A 12,135-nucleotide genomic window follows, 5' to 3' on the forward strand; every position below is an offset into this window, starting at 1 on the left:
CAATCATAAGATTCCCGATTAATGTACACGAATGTAGTTTCAGTAAATGATTATGAACTTAGTAACTGCAGTAGGCAATTGTAGAGTTCCCAATCACAGCAGATGATCGTAGAGTTCCGAATCACAGTAGATGATCAAACAGTTTCCAATCGTGATACACGATCGTAAGGCTCCAGATTACGGTAACTGATCTTACGTTTCGCAATTGCGGCACATGGCAGATTCCATGGGAAAAGGCTAATCATGGATAACAAGCACAAAGCAACCTGTCTTGCAGGGAGCAAACACAATTGGAACGTTTCCCCAAAAGACAAAACAAAATATTATGTAAAGGAAAAGCAAGGATGAAGCAGATGCCAGAAGTTCCAAGACCTAAAAGTCACATAAGTTATGTGAAGTATTTGATCGAAAAGCGTTGAGTAATCATGGTGAATATATGAACCTCATAACCAAAGATTCTTGAGGAAAAATGCATTTCCAGTACATAACCTCTCAGAACACACACTGTATATAACTCAATTGAGATGGTGAGGAGCCTTTATTCCCAATCTAAAAAAAGAGGGCTCAATCTTGTATGAGCCTGAGTGATAGCAACAGGCCTGTGACCATTTATCTCGAACTGCTCAGTGTTGGTCATGTTCTTGGTAAGAACCATTTAATGTTAGGTATGATCTCAGTATGTACTGCCCTCACGTACTCCAAGATCGTCAGAGACACGTGTTCCCCTTCAAGTATAGCAGAAGCTTTTGGTTGAGGAAACTGCATTTGGTACTAAACTGACCACATTTGACAAACATGTACCCCATATCTGTTCACTAAGGAATGGCTTTTGGTACACATCTTTTCCCTCCCTTTCCCAAAAGCTAGAACACACTCGTGAAGGAAAAGAAGAGAAGGGCGAGACCCTTACTCCTACCAGTTGCATGCATGCTCATTCTTGTGTGAGCACAGGTAGCCGTTGTGTTAAGGATATCACCTACCAATGCGTATCTTTGGGGAAGGAATGTTCCTGACAAGTTTTCTCTCATCTTAAAATTTGTTAGCAAACAAAGAATAATAAAATTTCTTGCATTAATAAAAGGCAAATGTAAGTTCCGATTAGATGACTGTAGCTTTCTAAAAGGGCCAGTGTGAACAGCAGAATTTTTTTATCTGTTGATCTGGAGATCACACCGCCAGTAGTAGAGTGCACTTGAGTGCAAAGACGTGTAACAGCAAGATCTGATGAGTGGAGAAGCATGACAGTGGGATAGTATTTGCTATCAGAAAATGGCGTGCCAATAGTTGAATGCCATTGTGCGTAAATAGACGAGAGAATCAGCATGTAAATACTCCAAGTTTGATGAATGAGTAAGAATAGACAAGCTCGAGTCATCTTTGGAGCGTGTGGGAGCATGTATATGCTGTAAGTCCAATGAATATGACCACTAGTGCTAAGAGGTGAGGTGGCATTTTCATAGATGTACATGATCGCATACTTATGAGGTGAAGCACCCATAGATGCGTGCAATGCGAACAGGTGTGATGACACTGCTTCAAGAGCATGCAATCACTAGGTGAGGTGGGGTTCAAGTAGGAGAAGGGGGTTGCTAGTAGCTACCGACACCTCGTTATAAATTTCAAGTTCCAACAAAGCTGAAAACTACTGTTAAAGAAATAAGGTTTGTATTAGTGTACGAACAAAAATCAATTACAAGCCCTTCAAAGCATACCAGTCACTCTACATAACTATCGTATCTTAATTTTCTCCACTATATTACTCCCAATAAGTTAATGATAAGATTGCACTGATAAAGATGGTTTGGGAAATTATTTGTAGAGGTAAACTCATAGATTACATGCGTAGAAGTTAAGAGGGCTTGGAGAGCAAATTGCAAAAAAGGAATTAAGAAAAAAGGTATAGTAGATGACTAAAACATGGGTGCAACTAGGGAAAGATAGGATGCTGTAAAGACCCTTGAGTAGTAATGCCTACCATGCAACAGTGCACTGATGGCACAAAACTCCTACACTTCTTTAGCTCAGTGGTAGTATGGATTCACTATTTTTACCCTCACAACTGGATAACACTAAAGCTGTGGATGTAACATGTGGACTCAAAAACTTGCCTAACACAAATTGTGCTTTACATTACCCTATTCCATTGCTGTCTTTTTTACATTATGTTGCCTGAAAAGACAAGAGTATGGAAGCTACATAAGCTATTCAAAATTTGTAATTTGAAATAAGTAACACCAGAAATACAAATTGCAAACTTTATGTTGAAAAAAATTCAATGGTCTTTAATAGTATACTTTACTGTATTACTAGCAAGTCTTTAAATCCACTTGCCTAAAATGAAAGTCACATTAAAACTTATTAAAAACATTGAAGCATCTCCTAATGCGGTAACAGCAAATACCTTTCAAAAAGGGGGTCTCCACGTGCCTTGTCGAAGAGGGCAGTCAACCATGGAAAAGGAAAGCTGGGAAACTACAAAGCAGCAAGAATATGAAGCATAGACTGGTGAAATGCTCACACAACACAGCAATATAATAAGACCCAACACCAGCAACAAATTTAATTGAGGTAGATGCACAACACCCTCCCTAAATACACTAATGCAGGGCAAGAGCGAATGAAGTATGGGGATTCAACACTACTGCAACTATGTACGAAACTGTTGCTGCCTTGACTGCATAAAAGAAGTTATATTTAAATAACCTCTTTATTTTAGATTAAGTAGTTGTGATTACATCATTAAGGATTTCCACCCTAGTTTGGTCCCCTTGGGCACTGGTGTGAGGGGGGGGGGGGAAAGGATGTTGGGAGACTTTCTTTGATATCTAATACAAAATAACCTCAGTCAAATATACAGGAGTTTTCTTGCTTTATTTCAGTCATGCATCATTTACTATTATGTGTTCTTGACTTCATGAACTTCCCTTCCTTGCCAACATTCTTTTATAATGACAAAATAAGGTACACGTTATCTTTTAACCTGATGCCATGCTAAATAAAAATCTGTCTTTTAACTAAAAATATCATTAATCAATTTCTTTGTGAGCCTTGATGGGGGGGGGGGAGGATTTCCCCAAGCTGCAAAGGAAACAATTCTGGAACTTAAACCAACACAAAAAGGTTGAGTTGAGAATACAGCAGCATTTTCCTTCAAAATGACAAACTACAAAAATTCCTGATGCCTACAGTACCTCCTAGTTTATGCTACAAGTACGAGTAAAAGAGAACACAAATTTTGATTTAATATTTCACCTTAAGAATTTTCTACAAAACAGTGTTCAACCGGGTTAAAAACATAGCATCCAAATGACACGTATTAACATTCAAGATATAGAATTTGTCTGGAGTCTGTCGCATAATCAGCAACATTTATCATTCAATGTTCTTTTCTTTGGCAGTTATCTAAAAGGCCCAATACAATAAAACTGGAAAATTGTAAATTACAATCAATTCCAGAATATGATTTCCCTGCTGGTAAGCTAATAGTAAAAAAAAAAAAAGAGAGAGAGAGAGAGAGAGAGAGAGAGAGAGAGAGAGAGAGAGAGAGAGAGAGAGAGAGAGAGAGAGAGAGAGCTGGTGAGTCATGCATTAGATACACTATCATTGAATAACGCAGATATATTCTGTACTGCTCTTTACTTGACAAAATCATGCCAGTACTTCCAATCAATATGCATTTTTGTATGGTTGAGGTAATTTTTTGGATAGCTTCAGACATAAATTACAAAAGAAATAGTATACATAGGAAACGATCTTACCTGGGCAACTTTCCTACATGGCTAAGCAACAGATACTTCTTTAACCAGTACATATTCATTGGCATTCAATCATTATTGAAAGTTCATCCCCTTATACCAACTACTTCACAAGCTGAAATAACGAAGAAAAAAAAAATAAGCCAACTCCAGCATTCTTAAGGCAGTAAGTTAAAAGAAACCTCAAAAGTACTGAAAAAAGTAAAGATTAATATACACACACCCATCTGGGAGAAAAAGAGAACATAATTTTGACAGAGAGTAAACTTGAACATAAATACCTATCCAGATGTTCAAAGCTTCAAGAAAGTTAAACCTGACCAATAATACACCAATCAAATTTAAAAATAAAAATACAAGACTACAAGACAAGAATAGATCTTTGGTTATGATTGTAAGAAAGAGAGTGCATAAAAACATAGAAAACCAATATGTTTGTACTAATCAAAAATTCATTCCAGAGTCTGACTAAGGAAAATAAAGAAATAATAAAAATGTGCATTTGTTTTCAAACTCAAGGTAATATTCTACTTCCACATGCATTGGTCAAAACAGTACAATAATTGCCTAAAATTCTTAAATACCCAAAGTACCACAAGAGCCTGTCACAAACAGTTAAGCCCAGTGACCATAAGGTATTTTTGTACTTTCAGGAAAACTTTATACTAACCTACCTTGCACACATGCACCCCTTTCAAAACATATACATCTTATAGTATACACTCTGTTCACTGGGTTTTGAAAACATTAACAGTGCCAGGTCAAACAATGCCACATCTCAGCATTACTGTATGTCTTCCTTCTAGACTCAAAGAGGCACTCTTAGCATTTGTGTGTTGGGGAATCCAAGAGTAAGCAGGCTCATCTACACTCTATGTGCAAATCTTAGCTTAAGTACATCTCAGACAGATCTGCAGATGAGCCCTGCTAACAGCATGGTATATCTCATAGATTCAGTGCATAGCCACTGAAACAGTGACAGCAATAAACCAAGTACAGTATAGCGCATTTAAAATACCCCAAAGTGTTCTGTAGCATCTAATTTAAAAAGCTTACTCTAAACCCTTTCCCCGAAATACAGTATTTTGTATGACTAAGCACTTGCATTTGTTGTCTAAGGTTAGGGTTATCTGGCATATCAGTGACAAATTTGGAAAATATCAATTCATGGGAAAAGTGAACTTTAATATAACAAAGAAGTTATTTGCTCCATAACACAATCCTTTTATCAAAGAAAAAATACATGATCAAATACTCTCTGAGAGCCTAGAGCTTAAAAAGTTCTAACACATGTGCCAATAGCTGCCACTAAAACTAGTGACTTATGTAATAATAATAAAAATTGTGTAGTCACAGTAAATTAATCTTAGCAATTAGGCCTAGGATCCTCTGAAAACTCTAGCTATTAATTTTTTATGAATATAAACTGTACTAAGGAGAAATAACTTCTTTTGGAAATCTAGTTTTCCATAATGTATATAAAACATACATCACTTCAGTTCTTTGATTCAAATATAACAATTTACGTGAAACCAGTACATGATAATCAAATTACAAGGCTCTCTGGTATTCAGTTATTACAGAACACTACCCACTAAAATAGTAAAATCTATTAATAAATAGCTTTATCTACAGCAATGTACATCTCTACATACAAATGACACAACTTCTCTTGATTTCAAACATCAACACCTCTAAGGTGAGTGTTTGTGTTTAGCAATAATTTGATCATTTAGAATGTGGGTGTTTCTTCTCTTCAAAAAGATACCTGCAATAGGATCACAACGCACAAGGTTAGTATTGTTTCTAAGGCAATTAAATGCATATCTTTATTAACTGGAACTCATTAGCATCTTTTTCTTCCTTGCTAAAATAGTCTGTTGTGTGCAGGATTAATCAACGAACTTTATACACCATTTGGGAAAATATAATTTACTTATGAGTCATACACAGTTTATAACTATTTGTGCATACTTGCTTGCTTCATCCCAGCCATGATAGAACCAAGCAAATCACATGCCTCTTCTCCAGATGCCCCACCTGACTTTATTGGAGTCTTTGGCCGATTTGCTATTACAGATGAAGCAGCAGCTTGCTTTGGCTTTACAGGTGTGGTAACTTTATCTGAAATGCCAGGTGCATCTGCATTTGTATTTGTCCTATCAGAATTCACCACATCATTCACCTTTTCCACCAATTCCACTGGGCACTCCTGCTGAACAGTAGTCACTTCTGGCACAGGTTCCGTTTTCACTTCAGCTTTGGATTCACTCTTTGTTTCCACTGCAACAGAGTCACCATTATCCATTTTTGTTTTCTTAGGTTCTGGCTCCACTGAATCACAAGAGCTTGATTTTTCCTTTTCAGACTTCACCTCTACACCAATATTTTCATCCACAGATGACCCCGAATCTAGTCTCAACCGTTTCTTAACTCTATCAGTTTCCTCTTTTTCGGGTTTATCTCTTTTCTTACTTTTATGTTCACTCCTTCTGTGATCCTTTTCTTTGTGTTTCTCTTTCTCCCGGTCTTTATTTTTGTGTTTGTGCCGGTGTTTATCATGTCGGTCCTTATCATATTTGTCTTTCTTTTCATTCTTATGACTTTTATGATGTTTTGATGGTGTTGAAGATACAGAGACTGATTTCTCTTTCTTCTCTCCAACCTCAACCTTCACAGGAGACAAAGGAGTATCCTCTTTCTTTTCCTTCTCCTTCCCTTTCTCAGAAGTTTGATAATACTGTTTCAACTGAACATGCCACGCTGAAAATTAAGATAAGGAAAAATTTCAATTTAACTAATTATGTATACAAATGTAAAATACAAATTTAAATAACCAAGGAAGACATAACAGCAACAGCAAAACATTTACTAAACTAACAATATAACAACATTAAATGTATGGGGTCAAATTATGTATAAAGTGAATGATAGTAAGAAAAACTTATATAATCTATAAAGAATATAAGTATACATACCAACACTGCACACAGCTGTGACAGTTCTGAACTGATGAATAATGTTGCGAGGCAAAAAATAGATATCATTATCGCAGAGCTGAATACGAGCAAATTTGATTCCATCTCTTCTGAGTTGATTCAATTTTGCATCTTCAATCCACTGAATACACTGAAATAACCAGAGATAATGATGTTTAGAATCAAAATGATGAAATATGAAGGCATTATTACCGTAAGTCAAAATACTTTACAGTTAGCAGTCATATGAAGATACCAAAATCCCAGAATAATAGGGGACCCTAAACTTTATCAACTGTTAAAAAAATGTTATTTTCATTAGTAAAATAAATTTTTGAATATACTTACCCGATGATCATGTAGCTGTCAACTCTGTTGCCCGACAGAAATCTACGGTCGGGATACGCCAGCGATCGCTATACAGGTGGGGGTGTACACAACAGCGCCATCTGTGAGCAGGTACTCAAGTACTTCTTGTCAACAAGAACTCAATTTTCTCCTCGGTCCACTGGTTCTCTATGGGGAGGAAGGGCGGGTCCTTAAATTCATGATCATCGGGTAAGTATATTCAAAAATTTATTTTACTAATGAAAATAACATTTTTCAATATTAATCTTACCCGATGATCATGTAGCTGATTCACACCCAGGGTGGTGGGTGGAGACCAGCATACATGTTAACAAAGAAGCTAAGTATCCCGTATTTCATTTTATTAGTTATTCAAAAATAACATAAAATAAATAAGTACCTGGTAAGGAAGACGACTTGAACCATTACTCTGCCTTTATTAAGTACGTCTTCCTTACTGAGCGTAGCGGTCCTCTTAGGATGCTGAACGACTCTTAGGTGCTGAAGTATAAAGGGCTGCAACCCATACTAAAGGACCTCATCACAACCTCTAACCTCGGCGCTTCTCAAGAAAGAATGGACCACCCGCCAAATCAACAAGGATGCGGAAGGCTTCTTAGCCGACCGTACAACCCATAAAAAGTATTCAAGAGAAAGGTTAAAAAGGTTATGGGATTATGGGAATGTAGTGGCTGAGCCCTCACCTACTACTGCACTCGCTGCTACGAATGGTCCCAGGGTGTAGCAGTTCTCGTAAAGAGACTGGACATCTTTGAGATAGAATGATGCGAACACTGACTTGCTTCTCCAATAGGTTGCATCCATAACACTCTGCAGAGAACGGTTCTGTTTGAAGGCCACTGAAGTAGCCACAGCTCTCACTTCATGTGTCCTTACCTTCAGCAAAGCAAGGTCTTCTTCCTTCAGATGAGAATGTGCTTCCCTAATCAGAAGCCTGATGTAGTAAGAAACTGAGTTCTTAGACATTGGAAGAGAAGGCTTCTTGATAGCACACCATAAGGCTTCTGATTGTCCTCGTAAAGGTTTTGACCTTTTTAGATAGTACCTAAGAGCTCTAACTGGGCAAAGTACTCTCTCCAGTTCGTTCCCCACCAAGTTGGACAGGCTTGGGATCTCGAACGACTTAGGCCAAGGACGTGAAGGAAGCTCGTTTTTAGCAAAAAACCGAGCTGCAAGGAACATGTAGCCGTTTCAGATGTGAAAACTATGTTCCTGCTGAAGGCGTGGATCTCACTTACTCCTTTAGCTGTTGCCAAGCACACGAGGAAAAGAGTTTTTAATGTGAGGTCCTTAAAAGAGGCTGATTGGAGAGGTTCAAATCTTGATGACATAAGGAACCTTAGGACCACGTCTAGATTCCAGCCTGGAGTGGACAACCGACGTTCCTTTGAGGTCTCAAAAGACCTAAGGAGGTCCTGTAGATCTTTGTTGGTGGAAAGATCCAAGCCTCTGTGGCGGAAAACCGTTGCCAACATACTTCTGTAACCCTTGATCGTAGGAGCTGAAAGGGATCTTACGTTCCTTAGATGTAACAGGAAGTCAGCAATCTGGGTTACAGTGGTACTGGTTGAGGAAACTGCATTGGCCTTGCACCAGCTTCGGAAGACTTCCCATTTAGACTGATAGACTCTGAGAGTGGATGTCCTCCTTGCTCTGGCAATCGCTCTGGCTGCCTCCTTCGAAAAGCCTCTAGCTCTTGAGAGTCTTTCGATAGTCTGAAGGCAGTCAGACGAAGAGCGTGGAGGTTTGGGTGTACCTTCCTTACGTGAGGTTGACGTAGAAGGTCCACTCTTAGAGGAAGAGTCCTGGGAATGTCGACCAGCCATTGCAGTACCTCTGTGAACCATTCTCTCGCGGGTCAGAGGGGAGCAACCAACGTCAGCCGTGTCCCTTTGTGAGAGGCGAACTTCTGAAGTACCCTGTTGACAATCTTGAACGGCGGGAATGCATACAGGTCGAGATGGGACCAATCCAGCAGAAAAGCATCCACGTGAACTGCTGCTGGGTCTGGAATCGGAGAACAATACAACGGGAGCCTCTAGGTCATCGAGGTAGCGAACAGATCTATGGTTGGCTGACCCCACAGGGCCCAAAGTCTGCTGCAAACATTCTTGTTAAGGGTCCACTCTGTGGGGATGACCTGACCCTTCCGGCTGAGGCGATCTGCCATGACATTCATATCGCCCTGAATGAACCTCGTTCCCAGCGTGAGCTTTCGATCTTTTGACCAGATGAGGAGGTCCCTTGCGATCTAGAACAACTTCCTCGAATGAGTCCCTCCCTGCTTGGAGATGTAAGCCAAGGCTGTGGTGTTGTCGGAGTCCACCTCCACCACCTTGTTTAGCTGGAGGGACTTGAAGTTTATCAAGGCCAGATGAACCGCCAACAACTCCTTGCAATTGATGTGAAGTGTCCTTTGCTCCTGATTCCATGTTCCCGAGCATTCCTGTCCGTCCAATGTCGCACCCCAGCCCGTGTCTGATGCGTCCGAGAAGAGACGGCGGTCGGGGTTCTGAACAGCCAAAGGTAGACCTTCCTTGAGAAGAAAGCTGTTCTTCCACCACGTTAGAGTAGACCTCATCTCTTCGGAAACAGGAACTGAGACCGTCTCTAGCGTCATGTCCTTTATCCAGTGAGCAGCTAGATGATACTGAAGGGGGCGGAGGTGGAGTCTCCCTAACTCGATGAACAGGGCCAGCGATGAAAGTGTCCCTGTTAGACTCATCCACTGCCTGACTGAGCATCGATTTCTTCTCAGCATGCTCTGGATGCATTCTAGGGCTTGGTTGATCCTTGGGGCCGACGGAAAAGCCCGAAAAACTCGACTCTGAATCTCCATACCCAGGTAGACAAAGGTCTGGGATGGGACGAGCTGGGACTTCTCTAAATTGACCAGGAGGCCCAGTTCCTTGGTCAGATCCATAGTCCATCTGAGATTCTCCAGACAGCGACGACTTGTGGGAGCTCTTAAAAGCCAGTCGTCTGATGGAGCCGGACACAAGATCATGGTACTGCTGCACAGTCTGTGAACTGTCAACCATGGGGAAGCGAGGAAGTACAGCGACAACCCGAAACTGTCTAGACTGTCTGGGTAGTACAGACAACTCTTTATCGGGTTGCTGAGGTTGCCGCACCGCGTCACAACAAGTCACCTCTGCTGGTTGTTGAACGTCTTCCCAGTGACACACTGACTCCGTAAAAAGAAATCCTCTATCAAGGACTAAGCTTGGACTGCATGTCTTGCAACAAAGCTCAAGGTCTATGGGAGCAGGTGTGGCAACAGACGGGGTTAGCGACTGAAGCGGAACCATTTACCCTCCCTGGAAGCATGTTATGCTTAAATAAAAGTCCATAGGAGGCTAAGCAGCTTAAGGCTCCTCTCCAAATGACAGAGTCCTCAAGGGAATATCAGAAGGAGGGAGAACAGCACTTTCTCATCTACAGGAACCATATCCGAGAAAAGCTAAGTTCTCTCAGTGAGGGTTTCACTGGTGCAAAAGCAGCAGACCAGATGGCAACGTCATGTAACTGCATGACAGTTTGTGAGTTGGCAACAACCAAAGATGTGTGGGGAAGCCTCAACTCCTGCCTGACTAGTTTGCTGCTCGCGAGTGGCGGTAACCACAGTGTTGCGGAGGCTGACACACCGTGTCAAAACACGGCAGCTTGTGGTAGCTCCCGCACAGCAACGGAGTGCTCTGTGTGTGGGAGTCATCAAACATCTGGCAGGGTTGACTGTGCATGGGTGGAGGAGCTCTCACAACAAGAGTGTGAGAGCATGAAGCCATGCCGGGCGCACAACCGTGGGAGGTGTAGGCCCACGGGTGCATCGTCAACCTTCTCCGCAGTCGGAGTGTGGGAGCTGGCAACAACAAAAGCAGAGTGCTGGTGCGTGGGAGGGGCTGCGGTGGGTTGAGGAGCATGCAGTATGGTATGCAGAGCATGCTGTAAGGTATGCAGAGCATGCTGTAAGGTATGCAGAGCATGCTGTAAGGTATGCAGAGCATGCTGTAAGGAATGCAGAGCATGCTGTAAGGTATGCAGAGCATGCTGTAAGGTATGCAGAGCATGCGGTATGGTATGCAGAGCATGAGGTAAGGCATGCGGCTCATGCTGCATGGTATGCGGCTCATGCTGCATGGGATGCGGCTCATGCTGCATGGGATGCGGCTCATGCTGCATGGTATGCGGCTCATGCTGCATGGCATGCGGCTCATGCTGCATGGGATGAGGCTCATGCTGCATGGAATGAGGCTCATGCTGCATGGGATGAGGCTCATGCTGCATGGTATGAGGCTCATGCTGCATGGAATGCGGCTCATGCTGCATGGTATGCGGAGCATGCTGTAAGGTCTGCAGAGCATGCTGCATGGGCTGAGGAGAATGCCGCATAGTGCTGGAACCCGGCAACTCCTGATGCGGCAGCTCACGCATGTTAGCAGATGGTGCAGCAAGAACATGCGTCTGGCAGTGAGGACTGCGCATCGGTGGAGGAGCTCTCACAGGTGTGGTGTGGGAGCAGGCAGCCGCAGTATCTGCTGAGCGCACAACCTCGGCGGGTTGTAGGTAAACAGGCTGCATGTCAACCTTCCAGCATGATACTCCTGTATGAAGGAGCAAGCTGAGACTGTAAAGTCTGCAGCATGGACCACTAGGGTCTATGAAAGACAACAACAAACGGAGCTACTGTCCGTTGTGACTGAGGGTCTAAAACAGCTGGTGCGGCAACAGACGGAGTTACTGCCTGTTGCGGTACCACCTAGCCTCTCTTAGGAGGTGTGCAGTTGTCGTACTGCAGCGAGTCCGAACTGACCCAGTGGCTACACCTAGGCCGTTGGACTTGCGCGGAAGGGACCGACTTGCACTTAAAAGCTGCAAGATTTGGTCCATGGTTTCTGCGAGAAACCTCTTCCGCAGACGAGGAATAAATGGGCTCTCTCGTCTTTGTGTGGGTGGGGTGATCACGTCGGCAACGTGTGTAGATACACCCGAAACCACAGAGGGAAACGTCTGTTCGTCGATCAAGGCCTGAG

At 42.1% G+C, this 12,135-nt stretch overlaps 1 protein-coding gene across 1 annotated transcript in view; it reads right to left on the minus strand.

The window, feature by feature from the left end:
• Positions 1 to 358: 358 nt before the first annotated feature.
• Positions 359 to 12,135, minus strand: part of LOC137655696 (lysine-specific demethylase 9-like) — a 145,043-nt gene continuing 133,266 nt past the window's right edge. The window contains exons 11-12 of the mRNA XM_068389674.1: positions 6,734 to 6,884; positions 359 to 6,518 (exon numbers count right to left, since the gene is read on the minus strand). Of these exons, the coding sequence (XP_068245775.1) occupies positions 5,716 to 6,518; positions 6,734 to 6,884 (954 nt within the window). The 3' untranslated portion in view covers positions 359 to 5,715. The remainder of the gene's footprint in view (positions 6,519 to 6,733; positions 6,885 to 12,135) is intronic.

This window comes from Palaemon carinicauda, chromosome 1 (assembly GCF_036898095.1).
Source record: "Palaemon carinicauda isolate YSFRI2023 chromosome 1, ASM3689809v2, whole genome shotgun sequence".
Taxonomy (NCBI): domain Eukaryota; kingdom Metazoa; phylum Arthropoda; class Malacostraca; order Decapoda; family Palaemonidae; genus Palaemon; species Palaemon carinicauda.